Here is a 19738-nt window from a genome sequence, read left to right on the forward strand (position 1 = left end):
AAGAATTCAAGTTATTCCACTCAACAATTGTCTTGACAATGAAAGAGTGCTTAAAGACATCAACTCTTGGCACATAAGGCATTATAGTGTAATTGTGGTTAGTTCATGGTGAAACCCTTTCAGGAGGCTTCAAATACAAACTGGAATTCAGGTTCAGCTTATCGTGATAGAGTTGATATAAAAACTTAAGGCGTGTGATTTTCCTGCGCACAGCCAACGTAGTGAGACCAGACCTGGCGAGCATGGAGGTTACGGAGGTTACCAAGTGCGTTTTGTCATAATCAGAAAAAATAAACCTAACCGCAATTCGCTGAATGCGCTCTAATTTATCTGTTATGTATTGTTGATGAGGGTCCCAAATTATACAAGCATACTCTAAATTTGGTCTAACAATGGTAGTGCATGCCTTAAGTTTAATATTTGGTGCAGCATCTCTTTGACAATGAACATCAATGAACACATCAAGAGTTATGGAAAACAAGCTGCACAAGACTCCAAGAACAGAAATTATATCGCAACACACAAGATTCTATGTCTGGCATTACTTCCCGCTTCTGGTGCTATAAAAATATATGCGAATAAACAGCAACTAGCCCTAACCTTAAAGAAGTACTGGCATTCCAATCATTCCTTGCATTAAATGAAGATCTTGGACCTTCGAACCATGGAAAAGAAACACTGCGAAGCCTCAGAGCATAATAAAAAATTTGCTATATTAGCTTTGCAACAAATCACTTCTGGTTTCCCAGAAATAATGGTGGTATTAAAGTGTTCTTTTCTTCTTTCCATTTCTTTTTGTTTTTGCATGTGTGGACTGAAAATTGAATAGCAAATGGTCTTCCCATGTATGAGTTACACCCTGCCAAAATTGGAGAAAGAAAACGTAGAACCCTTTCACTGGTATATACGGTAGCACTGCTGCCAACCCTAGGGAAATTGCCCTAGACATAAATATTTTGTTCTTTCGGGGAGAGGGGACATTGGTCCAAATACAAGGAAATTTTGCACAAACACGTGGAGGAAAGAAAAACTTGGCGACACGCGAAAGCACTACTGTGATGCCACAATGACTGATACGGGAAACCGCTAACGTGATGCGTTTTCATTTCAATCAAAGCAAATTACCTTCGCATTATCACGTGAAGTATCACATATAATCGTAATGCAGTGCAATGGATGCACCTCACCCAAGTAAACGAGAAGGTGTGAATGTTCTGGGCTTGTTGCCAAAGCACTGTTACTGCACTACAGTCGAACCTACTTATAACGATACCGGCTTTAACAATATATTGGTTATAACAATGAGAAGCTGCTGTGCCGTCAACTTTTGCATGTTTTCCATGGTGAAAGCACCTGCTGACTACAATGGCCCAATGCGGCATTATCAGTTATAACGATGAAGTCTGGCTGGCTGCTGAGTGTCCGAGCCGAAAGGTGGTGAAATGCGAAATCCTTAAAAAGAAAAAAAGAAAACGAGAAATTCGAGCTGCTGCACAATAGGCCGCTGCTCCAACAGCCACCACGCATTCATTTTCCAGCCATCTCCGCGCGGCTGCTCTCTCCCATCACCCTTCCACCCCTCTGAACACAAATGGGCTGCGCCTATAGCTCTACGCTGCCCCACTCTCCGAAACACACATAGACCACACCAACTGCACCGCAAGCATATTGCTCGCATGTTGCTCGCTGGCTCCTCATACATCCTGTACTGCACCCCCCACACCCCCTGCCTCCCTGCTAGCGCTGAGCCATGCTGCCGCAAGGGTTGCGCAAGGTAGTGGTAGCCTTTCCTCCTTCCCTCAACAACCACTTCTCTCCTCATTTAGCGCAGTTCAGCGAGGCACGCAGCTTCAGTAAGTTTGAGGCCGCTGTCGTGCTAGGCCACCGCGGCATCAAATGAAAATAACACTTTTGTCGCGCGAGGTGAACAAATACTGCATGTTTTGTTTTTTTCTATTCCATCGCACTCTGTCAGAGTTCCGTGTTTTTCAACAGCTATGTGGGCGATCTCATGCTATTTCGGTTAAACAGTACTACCGTTTAGTACGTACTTCTTCCGAGCTCCAGCCAACTACGATTTAACGAGGTTTCACTGTACAAAAAAAATTTATTGTACATTGTGAATTACGTGCCACACTGTTTTCACACTGCTCTATCTCTTTAACAATTCGGATAAGGTTACACGTCAACCTAGGCACTTTGTTGTCCAAACTTGTTTTGCATGTAGATCAAATTATAAACGGTGTCGATGTCTTGTGCGCATATGGCTTCAAGCAAAAGGCTGTGTTATCACCATTACAGCTTGCACCACAACATTATTTCAGCTTGAATGCTGTGGCTTCATTATCTAAATACTTTAAAATGAACTGATCAGTAAATTTAAATGACAAAACTTGCAACATATTTGCATAACACGAATAGTTATCTTTACAGTAAGCTTATTGGCAAACTGAACAACTGCGTTTTCAAGAGAACAGACTGTTGGTAAATCATAACTTGAGGTATAACATAAATGGGCATGAAGGGCGACAGAGAGAGAGAGAGAGAGAGAGAATAGAAAAAGAAAAGAGAGAAAAGCAATTCTCTTAGATTTAGGGAAATCTAGGGAATTTTTATCCGGTTTAGGGGACAACTGGCTTCAGAAGTTGGCAGCACTGTACGGTAGACTTCATCAGACAGCGTAGCCTCTTAGTCACTTTCACTGCCCCTTGGAGGAACACTAAAGGCAAATATTAGGCCATGCGAAAATGATGGATTAATGCTTGAGAACGTCCAAGGTGTCAATATTATCGCAAACAGTTTTAGTAATCGAGAAATTGAGGTAAATGCAAGACACAATTGGCGACAATTCCACGTCGATATGATGTCGCAGGAAACCCAAACAGTCCATGCCACTTGATTGAAAGCAGCTGCTGGCAAATCTAATGCTCAATCTTGGCTCAGCTTTTCCATGATTGTGCATTTGCGTTTTGCACACACACACACAAAACCGTGGCGCCGTCTGTCAGGCACAGTTTTACTCACCGATAGCAGTAAAGAGTGGTGATGGCACCATGCAACATCACCACTCCCCCGCTTGGGGCAGAGTGATTTGCATTGCGCTTATGTTATATGGACGCTTCAGATGCATTTTTCTCTTAAACCAAGTCTCTTCATGGCACGAAACAAGCGCTGCAAGGTTTCTAAAATGGTATTCAAACAGTCCATGTGGGCTTAGTATTTGCCTTTAATGTCCCTTCAAGTACACCCTGTAATCAAGATCGAAGTCCTTGAATATGAGTTGATAAGTTCTTGCATCTCTGCATCATTCACAAATTGTGAGGGCTTTCTTTTGCACCAGTCAGAAAACGAGACACAAGCAACATTAAGTCAGTTAGCTTTGTTGCACCATCTGTTTTACAAAAACAGAATCTATCATAAAATTTTAGTTTGATCAACTCCTCAGGAGATGGCGCAACCAGTCTGAGGGAGTTTCACGTTCACAAATCATCTTGGGCATGGCCGGGTGCGTCCATCGGCGGCCAGACAAGTATGCTTGGACACAGCACTCAAGAGAATTAATGCTCCTTCTATGCTCACCTGCAGTGGCATGTTGCAGAAGTGGCTGTACTTGCCCTCCCGTGGGAACAGGTCCATCAAGAAGTAGCCAAGCAGCTCCTTGGTCTCGCTGTCGATCACCTTAAACTGTCGCAGAGGAGAAAGGGGGCAACATCACATAAGAACACAAGCTGGATGATGCACGGAGAGGCCCCGCACACTTGTACAATCCTTGCATTCCGACCTTGCACGACAAACTCGCGTGACATTTCAAGGGTGCTTCTACTAGTTAGCCAGAATGTAGCGATTTGAACGCATGATGAAGACCAGAGTAAAAATTTTTAAAAATCAATACAGCCGAGCACCTCTACAACGAATGCCTCAACAACTAAATGACCTGTATAACAAAGGAATAAGTTTGTCCTGGTTCTATTGAAAGCTGGGTGATGTGCGAGCTTTACAACCAGGTGGCTTGTATAATGAATGATTTCGGAGGCCCCAAGCATTTCATTGCAAAGGCATTCGACTGTACACTCCACTTCATATTTAGCAGGCAACGCTGCAAAAGTTACCTATGTAGTGCGGCCATAGAAGTCTCACTTTGTGGGTGTCTGCAGTGACATAGTTTCTTATCTGTGATGCTTTCTATGAAATACCTACTTCACACATTGCAACTTGTCAACATAAGGTTATATCAAGGCATGTATTACCTGAGCCCTTCAGTGCTTCCGGTACGTGACATGCATGCGAAGACAAGCGGTGCGCTGTATGGCGGCTGGTTGCAGAAATGTGTCTCAACTCTTGTGTGAAACTGAACGTTTAACAGCAAGGCAGGAACAAGAAGACATGAGGACTGGCACTGGCCCTCGTGTCTTCTTGTTTATGTCTCGCTGTTAAATGTCCGTGCTTTTACACAAGATGTTTCAACACCAACTAGCCCGATAAGTCATGCTACTGAGTCACTTCAATCACTTGGGAGTATGTACTTTTCAAATTTTGCGACATAAAAGTATGAGACCTAATATCAAATCAAATGACAGGACCCATATGTACATATCTTTTCATATGCAACACACAATTTGTTGGTTGTTAACATGAGCAGTGACAGCAGTTGCCTTCACAGTGCTATTTATAAAATGTACAAAACATAGATTAACACATAATCAGTTGCATGGTAACTTCGTCGTGCCTGACGATTGCAACGTGTCTGCTACCTCCCTTTGCTGCTTTCAACTTTAAAAGACCAAACTTTGTATGTTTATGTGCATCATCCCAGCATAAATTTTTGTCGTAAAAGTAAGTGCAAAAACGATAAGGAAAACAAGAAAGTTCACTGTTTTACCCAGGAGTCAAGAGTGATGAGATGTGGTGAATCCACAAACTTTGGCAGTGGAAAAAAAGATGTTAGTGCAGCATGTAAATTCCCCATGCTGAGGCGTACGCTGATCCCGCAATGACAGAAACATGCTAGGAGCTCATTTACAGTCATACCTTTCAGTCGATACCTCATGCTCAAACAAATTTTTTTTCTGCACACAGCACCGATGGCACCGAGATACACGTGCTCACTGATCACTGCGTCTCGTTCTCACCTGTACACAAATGACAGGCCTTGAAACTGTGTGGCCGCATGATCGCTGCGACTGGCTCTTATCACGTGCAATGCGTGTCCACATTTTCATAAGTGGGATGCGTCGCTAATTGCACTGTGCACCACAAATGCACACAGCGTGGTCTGTGTCTTTACGCAAAGATGAGCCAATACTGTCATCGTTTTCTGCCGCAATCTTTATTACACCATGACCAACGTGGCGTGGTGCATTTCCATAGAAAAGCCAATGTCGCTGTTCTTCATCGTACGGTCCAACACGGACCACTTCGTGATTTGCGCGATTTACCACACGCCGATGTTCTCCGGCACAAAGTACTGCTACCCTAGCTGACGTGACGATTTTGGAGGCTTTAAAGAACACCAGACCACGAGACATACACTCGCACCAAGCATTGCAGGACTGCGCCACACCGAGAGCTGAGGGCGGCTGTTTTGTCAAACCGGGCCACCGCATGTGTGCCGATGACATCATGCTGTAAAGTCACCTAGGGAGAGGTTGTTTGTGTGTGCACTCATCATTTTCACTGTATTTTGCGACAACAGTTCAAAGTAACGATGAATACAGCACACAGTGGCCATCTGCTTTTATGCGTCAATTCTTCTTTCCTTGCAGCAACACTTCGTGTTACTATTGTAATATATATATATCTTTTTCTGAGAGACTGGAAGCCCCCTCTGGGGATTGTATTTGTGGCCACGTCATTTACGTGCAAATATGGCACATGTTTTGTATTTCGCACCCAATAGGGTGCATGTGATACCAGCAGTTTCAGATACAGTGATACCTTGATTTATTCGTACATAATGAAGGGAGTCTCAAATGTGTTATTTTAGAGCGCAGCTCTTGGGCACTCGTTCCTGCGGTGAGTGTCAGCGTCGGCGTCCTAAGTCGTAACCGAGCGAACGAGCACAACAAAAGATAAGAACTTGCACCCACACAGAATAAAATAAACAAGAACAGAGAGCTGTGGGAGACCGCATTGCACACCTGTGCACCGGAAGACCAACTCAAGGCAATCCAGCAGGACGAAGATGCCGCCAGGGCCCAAGAGCTCGAGGCCGTCATCTAGGTAGAGAGGCCTAGGTCTCAAATCTGCTGTGCACACATAAAGTTTATTCCTCCTCCTCCTCACGCGTAGCACAGTGGGAGATGAAAGACGGAGATAACAAATAGAGTGCGAGGAGGAAAACGGAGGAAGAAGGTGCAGCGCAACCACGAGGCGGAAGGCGGATGAGGACACTATGGCGAAAGCGGGAGAAGAAAAGTGTGGTGCCACGCAAGACGGGTTTTGCGGCGACAATGGCTACGAGAAGACGGCGAAGTAGCATGCATCGGCTGTACAGAAACAAAGCACTGCATGAGCGTAAGTCTGCCTGGGGAGGCTGCTGCGAATCGCGCCCACGCATCACGATTAGCAAAGCACTCACACCACACTTCTCTTCATTTGCAACGCGCCACATGAGATTGCCCGTGCCAGCCAATTCATCATGAAATAAAAATACGTATATAGCTTGCACACAAATTTCGCATTAAGGAGTATTGTAATTGTCTGTGAACTTTTTTGCCAATATTACCTAAGTGCATGCTTATAACGAATATAGGATATAATTAAAGTACTGTGTCGGATGTTACTTGAATGTAGTTAAGTTCGACTGCACAAGCTAATGTACTAGAACGTCAATCATACGTTATATATACTAATGCAAAAAGAAAGCTTACTAACAAGGAAAACGTGCGATCCAAAGTCACTGAAAAATTTGGCAGATTCAACTGCAATTTACACCTACATAATGCACGAATCATAGCGGCCGGAGACACAGACATGCGCTGAGCAAGTGGGGGCCCGAGCAGTTAGATGCACACTCCCGTTTTCCTATTGCACAGTGTTAAAATTTAAGACCGCGACAGGAAACCAAAACAAAACTGCCCTGGGAGCCGACAATGCCAGAACACGATGGCGCCAGAGTGAAACATGATGCTCACGTTCCCGCCACTTGCTGCAGAGAGGTGCGATGCACATGGGTTATGGGCATTAAAAGTGTGCAGTACTCTCCCGAGACTATGCCACTCACGCTGTGAAATAAACAGTGGAGATGCTCATTGCTCAATGCAACCACCCTCCAGAAAAGTTGCTAGTCCCAGAAGAGGAAAACTCAATGCTTGCCGGCATATTTCTCGTTTCTATTTCTGTGTATTTCTCGATTCTAAATACTGTAATCAGACGTAGGGCTACGGTTATTGCTTGAAAATCTTTGTAGGGCAGGCCAATATTAGACGCTTTTGACGGGAGATGACTTGTGTTCCAATGCATTCGCTGTCCTCTAAGCTCCGCTGAGACAGACGCTGCCACCGAAGGGATCACTACTGGAATCACCATAAGGGTCGGGTGCGTGCATGCAGACTGGTCAAGTTCGAATTATCCAGCAAAGGCCAATTTTAGGATCGAAATAAAGAAACTTAGGGCCCACAGAAATGCATGAACGCTGATTGGGACCTCTGGTCAAGATCAAGTTAACCAGAGTTGAATTAACGCAAGTTGACCGTACATGTATTAGAATTGGCAGCACCAGCGTAGGCTCCAAGTTAAACCTCCAAACACATGTGCCAAACACAGTACAAAATAGACCAGCTGCATTCACTTACCAGGCGAGCCTCAGGATGCCAGAGGGCCGGCTTCTCAACCTCTTCGAACTTCAGGCTCAGCAACAGCTGCGCATAGAAGGGAAAGACAAGGTGTTGCTTTCTCTTTTTTCAGCCACACTTCCACAGCTGCAATTTGAGCAGGCTGAAGGACACTTTCTCAAACAAATAAAGGCAGAGTGTAAATGAGCCCATTTCATCAGAGCTTTCACACTACGATCATCAAAACAGTACCAGCTAAACTTATCAGAGCACTTGTGCTACAGCACTTATTGCCTGAATCAGTCCTAATCAGGCAATACAAATTGCACACACAATCTCTCTACGACATTTCGTGAGTAAGTACGCACACCCGGTGTTGCATTTTATGCACACAGAAGATTGGAGACATTAATGATTACCGATAGTTGTAATAACCACTTACAGAGACAGCGCTCGAGATAATCAACCCTGAACAATGGAGCATGCAAACAACCAATCACAGAAACACATTCAGCCTTCGAAGGGAACACAAGAAGCCTTGTGGCCATTCACATGAAACAATAAGTGTATATGTCATATCACAAGAAGCCAACAAACAATGACACCAAGGACAACATAGGGGAAATTTTTTTTGCGAAGTTTGTGCGATCGTTCCCCACCTGCGGCAAGTTGCTTTTTTCATCCACTTTCATTTCCATTAATTTATCGCTTCTTTATTTCATTTATTAAGCACAAGTAATTTACCCAATGTTGTCCTTGGTGTCAGTGTTTGTTGGCTTCTTATGATGTGACTAATAAAAATCGGGCCCCTCGGTTAACTCCCTTTCTTCTTGTTTAATAAGTGTACTATATGGTAGTGTATATGTTCGCAATTCAATACCATAGACTAGGCATGGTATGTGCCAGCAGGATCTTGCAAGCTGACGTTGTAGAACAAAAGGGGTCTCTCTAACTTTCCTTTAAATGAGCCAGAGTTTTACATAGAGTAAGCACAAAGTGTTGAAACGAAAAGGGCACCTTCGTGATGCCACGCTTAAAAATAAAATTAAAGAATAAGCAGAAGGTGACTAAAGAAGTACATGGGGTATAGAAGTGCCACGCCACGGCTGCTATGCCAACCTCGTATATGCCGAACAGGCCCTTCATGACGACCTCCAGGGGAAAGTACGGCCGCAACTTCTCCTGGTCCACCTTGTAGTGGCGCTCCTCCACCAAATTCTTGTAGAAGGCCACGTCCCAGACATGAAGCTCGCCGTCGAAGGGGATCCCATGTCGCTTGCACTGGTGAGAAAAGGGGAGGGTGGGAGGAAAGAGGAGCAGAACACGGGACGTGTTTCAACTAACTGTTTAAACTGACTCGTCACATTTACTGAACACATCCCTACTGCTACTGTGACGCTTTTTTTTTTGCTACACAGTATCGTGCAGAAGCTAATGTCGTTAGTGTAATGTGCTGGTTCCACTCCACTCTACCGCCAAACACAACTGTGAAAGAGCATGCCATGGAAGTGCAAGCTTAGAAGGAGATGGCCGTCAGCCTGGACAGCGGCCATGATGGGCCGCACCCAACCTTTGCCTGCTGCCATGGTTCCACAACATGGCAAATAAATGGCAATGGGAATGCACCTAACGCTTACAGTAGCAAGTAGACTCAAACTTTCCACGAACAAGTGTACCAGTCACGTTCATGACACTATGTGGCAGCGAACAAAGAAAGGTGCCCACAAAGAGGGCTATATCTTGTCATTGTGCATCACATAACTCAAGAACTCTAACAGCTAAACAAAAAGTAATGACATACTTGAAATCTGAATAGAAAGCTCTATAGTTGGCTGAATTTTGAAAACTCTAGTACAAGTAATATAGAAAAGAAAAGTTGTTTTAAGGAGCATCTCCCCTTAACAAACAAGTTTTGGTTTGGTAGATACATCACAATGTTGTACTACAGTAGCTCGCTCAGTTCTTGCAATCGCTGTGGCTGCCACAATGCAAGCTCAGCGACAAGAAGTGTCCGTAGTTGTTCTTGGTCATTTTTTTTAAAACATTATCATAATTAGCCTTATCACTACAGAATGTTAGAAAATTCACCTGCGTGTCACGACATCAAGGCGATATTGATGACACCAGGTCTGGCATTTTGAGACTAACTTTACCGTCCAAACTAAGATATTTTCTGTTTCCCAACCTTCCAGTCATTCTTTTATGTGTGAGCGGCGTGTAGCAAAGACTCTATAGCATCAACAATGTACTCCTTTAAATGCAAAATGCGACCACACGCTGGTAACACTAAACCTTCACTTGCGACAAAGACGTAACTCTCGTGCAGTTTGCAAACGACCCACCTCCTCTTCCTTCAGTTCAAGCAGCACCTTCTTCTCCTTTGCCCACAGGGGCTGCAGCTTGTCAGCCAGTTCGGTGAGGAAGCGCCGCACGTTGGCAGCCGAGCGTGCCATCAGCAACTCTGTGATGTAGTCGGAGTGCGTCGGGTAGCCCAGAAGCTGTGCTTTCTGCAATGACATACGGTAAAAGTCAAGGATGTCGAGGAGGAAAAGCTGTCTTGCCTTGCCGGCTAAGTCGAGGGTCAATTGGGGATTTGCACAGACAACAAAAACAGCGATTTCGCTTTTTCCCTTGGAATTAAAACCAAATAATTACTGACTGGCGTCTGTATTTCTTGTGTTATGTAACATGACAACTGACATAGGAAAGAAGTGCCATTATCAACTGAACTTTCATTTTAGAGATTCGTACATTTGCCGTACCATGCGCATAATGACATATGGGTATATTGGCATGAGCATATATTGACAATATAACAGAATGACAACCAAATCATGGCAGTCATGACAAATGATGACAACCAATGACAATCCGAAACGGTCATCTCAGTTGGGTACAATGTGATGGATGTCTCACCGACACAGACTGTCTCACCGACCCTACTTACCGTGAAATACACCTTCAATAGCTCAGACTACAACATTCTTGCTTCTGGTTAAATAAAGGTTCAGTTAAGGATAGCACTTGCTCTATCTCTTTTTCTCTATGCCAGTTGTCATGATGACATGTTCATCGTGACATAAACATCAATGTGATACACCAACTAGCCCAACAAGACTCTCTCCTGCAGCTATATGGCTACGACTGGCTACAGCTATGGCTGGCAACTTCTGAATCCCTGCATTTAGCAAGGCCAGCCCAGTAAGAAACTCCTCCAGGCCATGAATATATCAATGTCACTTGCAAGAAATAACATTACGGTCTAATGAGATTTATGAGATGTTATGATGGGGCATTATACATCATCAAGTAAGCACAGCATTCAGAATCACAGGAAGCTCATTTGCATTTTTTAAAAAAATTAACCTTCAATTTATCTTCTAATATTCAACTTCGCACCACCGAATTATTGAAATAGAGCTTTGAAGGAACATTTTATCAGTTTATATTGATTTAGTGTTGCTCCTTAGTGGCCCTTTAATATTAATGTAAATGTAAGTACTCAATCAATATCAATATTGCATTCCACTCCCGTCAGGATGCGACCACTGTGGCCGGGTATCGAACCTGCTACCTTCTGCTCAAAAGCAGTATGCCACAGCCAACGAGTTACCATGGCAGGTTACAGGAACATGAATGGCACAGCCGGTATCACACTTAATCCAAACAATCTGCCAAGCTGTGAAAATTAAAATTAGTAAAAGTTCCACGGACACAACACTGAGAGGGAGGCGGGGTTGTAGGCACGTATTCCTTTAAGGCTTGCCTCGAACAGACTCCTTTTGCGGCATGCGCATGCATTTTATTAAGGATGCTTTAGCTCTAAATGCCAGCAGCAGCAGCAGCAGCAGCAGCAGCAAACTTAGAACAGCTGAGACTAAAAAACGACCAGTTGTTTTTTATATCACAGCGACTCGGCGACAATGCTGTTGCCGATTTCGCCTGCTTCTGGAACAAGGCTGTATGAACTTGCTTGAAGCAAGTGCTATTCCTCTTGCACGCTTTCGCCAACAAAAAACTTCCGATAGTATGGCTCAGAGACTGATGAGCGAAGCTTTTTTACGAACAGCATTTCTGGTAAGTCTTGACGCAACATTCACAAATTCGTAAATGACCCTGAATTCTTAGAGCTTATGGAAAATTAGGGAGACTTCACAGGTATGCATCTCTTGTGGCTTATTATTGACAAACGCAGGTTGCAGGGGGAAAAGATTGAATGCATTGGGAGCAAGGCGCATTAAGCTAAGGCTCCCGAACCAAAAAAGAATATCCAGCACCCTCTATAGCAGAAACAAAAAAACACGCTAACACGCTAACAAGCTAACTGCAAAGAAATTTACCTGTGGCTGAATGACTGATAAATAAGTAATATGTGTGATTGAAGCCATCTTGGCAAAAACTGCAGGGCCAGGTAATTCTTTAATTGTCTAATTACCAGCCAGTAAATAGCACCTAAGCAGATGACATTTCAAAAAACATGCCCCCAGCACGTTACCCTTGCGATTCTCGGCGCACCGCAGGCACCGCCTGACCTCTGAGGTCGTGCCGACGAACTGTGCTGTTTCTCAATGTTCTGGGTTCTTCATCATTTCTGATGAGCGGTAATGACAGCATTCTTTTGCTAGCTTTTTGCTATGCGTCCACACAGCCTTTGTAACTTATGTTCTAACTTATTGTATTTTTTTTTGTTTGGTGTAACCAGTTCCCTTTGTAATGCCTTTGGCTCTGAGAGCATATTAAGCTAATAAATATTACAAATGTAAATGTTTCTACACTACTTGAAATTCTAGATCTACACTATTTGAAATCAGGCTTCTTACATGGTCCGAAATTTCATTGCAATGAGCCTTTAAGGTGTGTCGGGGTTAAGTATAACTGTATGTTACGGTAAAACAACAAAGAATTACAGCTGTAACTACATACCTTGTGTCTCAGAGAAATGGCCTTCTCAAGTAGCGGTACGTTATCAGCTACACACCTGGAAACACAATTAACACAAACACACGTGTTGGGCATTGTTATCTTCTTTTTCAACACAATTAACCCCACGAGCACATGTCAACCCAATGATTGTCGAACTTCACAACGTAGAGGGTAAAGATATGGTCACCAAGTTACAAGTTTTCTCAGCAGCCATTCATGGGCTAAGATTTTATGACTACCAACTTTCATAATCTGCACAATCAAGGGCACTGGAGTTAAATGCAATCCTCGCAAAACTCCACGTGGAAGGTACTGCCAAAGAGAATTCTTTAAATATGTCTACTGGAGCCCCATACTGGCTGGAGGCTTGATGCAACATAATGGGAATCAGCGAACCACAGTAACTGCTCCAGCCAATGGGTGCTCTCTATATATAACAGTGCTCTGCTTCATCACTTTCAGGGCTGAGATAATGTTTGTTTGTTTGTTTATTGACAAAACAACGCTCAAGAGCAGTTTGTCCTGGTGACAAGGCAAAAGGCAGCAGTAAAAGCCACCTGGCTAGGCCTTTGACACCAGACAGCACGCGCAGTAGACAACATGACCGCAACATGCTTCAAAACACACTGCAAAATATTAAACATATACAAATTAAAATGACCGTACAGAGTATCAAACACGATAAAGCAATATAAGAAAGAATAACAGAATTAGTCATTGAGACATTCATCATCAACATGACACATAACTATTAAGGCCAATGGACTACATACAATTGGATTGAAGAGAACAAAACAAATTGTGCACCCAAATTACAACTGTTGAATGAAATACATTTTAGTTAGTTTTCTGAAAGCAAGCAAAGAGGGAGAACTCTCCACTGTATCTAAAAACGATGGATAACAATTCAGAAGGTTCGGAATTTGCCATTTTAATAATTGCGTACCGTATCTAGTTCTCATTGAAATCTTTACGAAGTTTTTGTTTCTGAAATAATATGGTGTCTCCGTATTTGTATATGTATGAAAGAACAGCTCACAATTTGCTTTTAATTCGAGAAAAATTCATTCCAACGAACGCTGTTTATACAACATTTCTATGTGAAGTATCCAGTTCTCAGCCAAGTATGGGGATGTATGATCACAACTAGATATATTTTGAATCATATACTTTTCTTCTACATTACGCACAGTCGTTCCAAATTATACTTTGATGTAACCCCCCAAACTAGTAGACAATATTGTATACGGGAATGTACTGAACTAAAATAAAGCTGCCGTTTTAATCTTATTGGCAACAACGTCCGGAATCTATTTAGCATTCCAATTGATTTAGCAATGATACCTTTTATAAAATTCACGTGACTTGTCCATCGAACATTTTCATGAAATAGTACTCCTAAAAACTTGTATTCTGAAGTCTGCTCTAATGAACACGATTTAAACGTTATAGAGCTATCAAGGTGAACTGGTTTACTAACAGATGAGAAGACAATGTATTTGGTTTTTCTAACATTCAAAAAGGGTTTATTTGCATCTAACCAGCAGGACAAATTTTGAAGCCATAAATTAACAGTACGAGTGAGAGAGGAAAAGTTATCAGATGTAAAAAAAGAAAAAAAAACATTTGTATCATCTGAGTAGAGGACAATGTCTGTGGTCAGGGGGATGTTGACAATATTGTTTAAATACAGCAAGAATATTGTTGGTACTAATATAGATCCTTGCAGAACTCCATAACTTATGAATTCAGTATCCAACTGTACATTATTAGTCACAACGAACTGAGTACGGTTAGTCAGGTAACTATGCAGTAACTTAAGTGGAAGTCATCTCATCCATAACACAGTAACTTTGCAAACAGTATGAGATGTTTAATAGAATCGAAGGTTTTGTTAAAATCTAAGATAATACCTATTGTGTACAGTTGATTTTTTTACATTAGTTACAATTTTTTCTCTGATGTTTCATAATGCTGACTCAGTCGATTTGCCTTGCTGAAATCCGTACTGATATTTGGATATTAGGTTGTGCTGACAGAAATGCTGAGAAATTCGAGGATTTATAACTTTCTCTGCCATTTTGGAAAATAGCGGAAGTACTGATATTGGTCTGTAGTTAGAAATACAGTCAAGAGGACCACCTTTACGCAGAACTGAAATGCTAGCAACTTTCATTTTATCTGGAAATATTCCTGTCAACAAAATAGTATTCACCAAGCGGCAAACTACTTTGGATAGCAAATCTGAGACCACTTTAATTGGGCCTGCTTTAATGCCTTCGAAACCACACGAAACATTACTTTTAAGGCTGCTAATTACACCAGCAATATCAACTTGCGTAACCGGGTAAAGAATTAGAGGTTGTGACAAATTGTGTTCTGTATATATGTTTCAAAATCCTCACAGGTGGTCCCTTCCGACGCTCCAAAAGTCAAAAAGTGGTGGCTAAACTCATTAGCGAGAGCCTTACCAGTTAATCTCTGCCCATCTATTTTTGTATGTAATGATTCCATTCCAATTCTTTTCATGCTTTGTCAGTGCTATGAGTGGAGATCTGCCCATGTTATCACCACAATTGGCCTGCGAGTGGTGGATGATAAGTCATAAAATAGATCAAAAGGAATCGTCTATCATATCGGCCCTGTTTGCAGGGCTGATATCAAATAGAAGGCGCTGCCCCTCTCAGCACAATCAAGCACAAGTGTCAAGCTAAAGCAAGTCAGCGTGTTGCATACACATAGACCAAGCCCATACAGAGGTGGAAAGATACCGACGCAAACACTCACGCACCTGGATTCGCAAGCAAAGTTTACTTTCTTGCGAGTCGCTGGGTCAACAGCCATCTTCATGATGGGCAACACATGTGGGTGCTTCAGTGTCACCTTGCGTTTGCCGGACTCGACCTAAGAGGAAGGAACCATGCAAGCACAGCACAACATGTCATTACACACAGCTGAAACTACGGCCTTGATTCCACGAAGCCTTGCAACTCAAGATATCTCCCAGAGACATCATGAGCATGACACCTCCCCATTTGTCGGGTAGCAAACTGGACAGACTCTAATTACCCTCCCTGCCTTTCCTACCTCCGATCTCTTTCAATCCTTATGTGAATAGGCCTTCTACATTCCTATACTAAGATCTCTGGCATACTATTTATTCCTATACCTTGTACTTTGTTCACATGGCCCCTTTTCAACAGATATTCACTTACAAGGTTCTCAAACTTTGTAAAACTACCTAAGTATTGCTACTACATACTGCCACCACCTCCAGTACCTCCCAAGGCATTAGTGTTACCGAAGCTATCTCTACTTTGAATACTATTGCTCTTACTATCATTTCCAATACACTGAAAAGCATAAAAACTACAACTGCCCCCTGCTACTGCTACTACTACTACCGCTTTTATCACTACCTTCAGGATTTCCTAACGCATCAGTGCTACAACTGAAACTATGACTACTACTACTACTGTTCTTATTTTAACGCACCATATCGAGGCTCTTGATAAAGTCCTCGGGTGTGCCCCGCAGCTCCTCTTCGGTGAACTCAAGCACAGTGTTCTCCTCATTGCAATTCTTGTTGTACTTGACTTCGAGGTCACTGATCTCATTCTTGAGCTGCTTCACCTGCTCCTGCACTTCTGCCGCCAGGTGGAGACCTGCAACATCCAAGCAGCGCCTTGTGACCCCCTGCCAACCTTCTCTACTGTGGTTTTGCTGATATCTATGACGATGGACAGCCCAGCTAACCTAACCTAAGCTAAGACGAACTAGTAGGCGATGGGCGATAGCTTGTTCAAGGCCGCTTCATTGTTAACCTGCTCCATTGCGGCTATGCGCACCTTTGTGCAGCTTTTATATTCCCAAGAAAACTTGTCTGAAAGTTGATTGGTCGGTACAACTCGGTATGAAACTAAACAGTGTTCGCGGCCAGTCACCATCAGAGCCAGCCTAACCAGTGTCATTTTCATCTCAAGATGGCGTCCATGGGTGGCAACAAGTTCTTGGCGTATAGCATGACGACAACGATGCAAGCACTTTCAATCTGGTTACGAAAGCACATTCAAACAATAGGTTATTTTAAGAATTCATGTGCTGGCAACAAGTCTCATCCCGAGTTCTTGGCATTCCGGAGAAATGCACGAGTTGCAGGACAAACTACAGTTGAACCTCGCAATAATGAGACTGGCGGGGTACACGAAAAAATCTACTTTCGTGAGAATTTCCTTGTTGGGAAAAGAGACAGCACAGATAGGTAATGCACTGCACAACAAAACGCTACTGTCAAAATTTCGTTAGCCTACTTTGCAAGCTTTGCTCGAGGATGTAGAACCGCACTGCCGACAGTACAAAGTGCGTCGCATGTGTCGACCAGCAGTGGCAGCACTGCCGTAGCGCAGTATTCTCGGTCAAATCCTTTCGGAGATGCGATCACTTTTGCGAGATTTTGCGCAACTCGGTACTGTACGCAGAGCAACAGCGCATGCAGCAGCAGTTCCCCAGTGCATGGTGTTGCGCGTAGGTGCCGATGCATTCGCTGCCGAGCTCAAAAGTGATCGCATCTCGTGCACACCTGAAGGCAAACGATCGAGATAACGGCCTTTTCGCGCGAATCTACGGCCGGCGCGACATCCGCACACGATGCCTGTCGGGTGGCACCAAAACCAGCATTCTTGAAGCAAGGGATGCATATTCCCGGATGATCGCTCAATCATGGCCCGATGCGTGATACTCCATATGCTGCGACCGCCATCTCAAGCACCATAAACAATTCCATGTCGGTGGGACGTGGATTTCCTTGTTTTTGCAGCATTTTTCTCACTGAGGCGCACATTATGCAATGCACTGCTGCGATCAGCGATTGTTCTTCGAAACCCACATTCAGTTTGCGTTCAGTTTCGTGTCACGGGATTGGCCTAGACCTCGCCGAATCGTCAGCCGCGGGGAATGTAAACTGAACACGCGTTTCGAACCACGATCTACGACCTCGCCTATAGCAGGCGTGCAAAAACTGCCGTCACATGTCGGTAGCAACATGTGTGCCGCTTCAAATGGGTGATCAACAAACAAGATGACGGCCAAGACGTGTTTCCAGCGCACTGACCACTTCCGGCACCTGCTTGTTCTTGTGAAGAAAAATGGCGGCGCCCACACTAGTGTAATGTGGTGGTATTTTATGCAATTTTAGTGCAAAACAATCGCATTTGAGCACATTTTTGAGCCAGCTAGCCTTACAGTGAGTAGGTAATATGCGGAGTTAGGTTCCGGTAAATTTCGTTGATGCAAGATTGCAGTACTGCGACATTTCAGTGCCGAGAGGTTCGAAATGCATTGAATCCTATCGGCGTTCACTGGGGATACGAAAATGTTTCGCTGTCGTGAGAATTTCATTGTTGCAGGATTTCATTATCGCGGATTTCGACTAACTATAGCGAAGTGGTAAGTTTAGGTGTGTACTGCGTGTATGACACGGTACGTATTCCTTAATTACACACACGTGCACCTGCCTTCTCCTATCACATTACGAGCACCGATATGACTTACAAGTGTACTGGCAGGCCTTCAGGGATATTTCAGACGTGCCTGTGGTGATTTGAGCCCTTAGAGGCAGTAAAAGGCATGCATTCATTTTTTTTGGACTGCCCGATTTTTCTGATGTTTTCGTGGCCCCTAGGGAGTTCGAAAAATCGGACGTTGACTTATATCCTTCTCCCTCAATGTAGGGTAGTGAACCAGATGTTTTTCTCGTTAACATAATTCCCATGACAAACTGAACTGTGAGTTGGACTTGCGGCATACACATCAAGGAATCGTAAGCGACCCGTCCCAACAGTGCTTGCTCGCCCGGTCCATGTGAAGCGACGCCCGATACAACTGAAGTTAAATCACTGTTGGGACTTTCTGCTAGAAATAGCAAAATACCAACAGCAATACGCCTTAGCCTGGCAACAACCAGCTTCAATTCTTTAATCTAAGTTGCTTGTTGAATCAGAATGACAGCAACAAAAATGTGTGGCTTACGCTGTCAGCTGTACGGCTGCAAGTAAGAAAGAGCGTTCATGCAGTCATTTGTGCTTTTGGGAGTAGAAACATAGTTGGTCTGGTTCGCCTTCACACCGATGCTAGCCATCAAGTGATCCAATGTACTGTATTTACTTGTGCAAAGCCTACCCTTTTTCTCAGATCTTTTTTTACAAGGTACAGGCCTTGCATGACGAAGGCTTATGGGTAGTCACCAAATCTTTGAATTGCACTTAACAGATATGAACATTTTTATTCGGTCATCTTTATATCTTCCACTGCCTGAGGCTGCCTGATTGGCACCTTCCCAGAACTGGTTGTCCTCCATGCCATCTTATAATGTTAGAAATTCTCCTCACCTTGAAGCTTTTAACAATGGTCTCCAACAAAACAGCACACCACATGTTCAACATTCACGTGCGCACTTTTTTGCAGCAATGCCCTGTTCATGCACTCGAAAGCAATATGCAGCTAAACAATGTGTTGCAGTACGGCCGTTACTGCTAAACTCTTTCCTTACTGCAAGAAATGTGCTCACTGTCGGTGCAACATTTTATTTGAAGGCACAGAAGTAACAACATATACCGCGAGACATAATATTATAGCCTTATCACTGGTGTTTCGAATGGGTGTAAAGCTGTAATAATTACCCAGACCATTTTTGAGAATTTGATAGGCATAATTTGGTGGAAGATTGCTAGGCATAACGTTAAGAGACAGAAAGAGAGCAGGTGGGTCAGTGAGCAAACGGGTATAGGCGATATTCTAATTGACATCAAGAGAAAAAAAAATGGCGCTGGGCAGGTCATGTAATGCGCCGGTTAGATAACCGTTGGACCATTAAGGTTACAGAATGGATACCAAGAGAAGGGAAACGCAGTCGAGGACGGCAGAAGACTAGGTGGAGCGATAAAATTAGGAAATTTGCAGGTGCTAGTTGAAATCGGTTGGTGCAGGACAGGGGTAATTGGAGATCGCAGGGAGAGGCTTTCGCCCTGCAGTGGACATAAAACAGG

The 19738-nt window shown here is 43.5% G+C and overlaps 1 protein-coding gene across 2 annotated transcripts in view; it reads right to left on the reverse strand.

Annotated features, from left to right (window-relative positions):
* Nucleotides 1-19738, reverse strand: part of LOC126517361 (thimet oligopeptidase-like) — a 46698-nt gene that overhangs the window by 14690 nt on the left and 12270 nt on the right. For both annotated transcript variants that reach the window (XM_055064495.2, XM_050167068.3), the window contains exons 4-10: nucleotides 16191-16360; nucleotides 15487-15599; nucleotides 12696-12750; nucleotides 10115-10279; nucleotides 8892-9053; nucleotides 7794-7859; nucleotides 3580-3684 (exon numbers count right to left, since the gene is read on the reverse strand). In XM_055064495.2, coding sequence (XP_054920470.2) covers nucleotides 3580-3684; nucleotides 7794-7859; nucleotides 8892-9053; nucleotides 10115-10279; nucleotides 12696-12750; nucleotides 15487-15599; nucleotides 16191-16360 — 836 coding nt within the window. The remainder of the gene's footprint in view (nucleotides 1-3579; nucleotides 3685-7793; nucleotides 7860-8891; nucleotides 9054-10114; nucleotides 10280-12695; nucleotides 12751-15486; nucleotides 15600-16190; nucleotides 16361-19738) is intronic.

The sequence above is a fragment of the Dermacentor andersoni genome, chromosome 11 (assembly GCF_023375885.2).
Source record: "Dermacentor andersoni chromosome 11, qqDerAnde1_hic_scaffold, whole genome shotgun sequence".
Classification (NCBI taxonomy): domain Eukaryota; kingdom Metazoa; phylum Arthropoda; class Arachnida; order Ixodida; family Ixodidae; genus Dermacentor; species Dermacentor andersoni.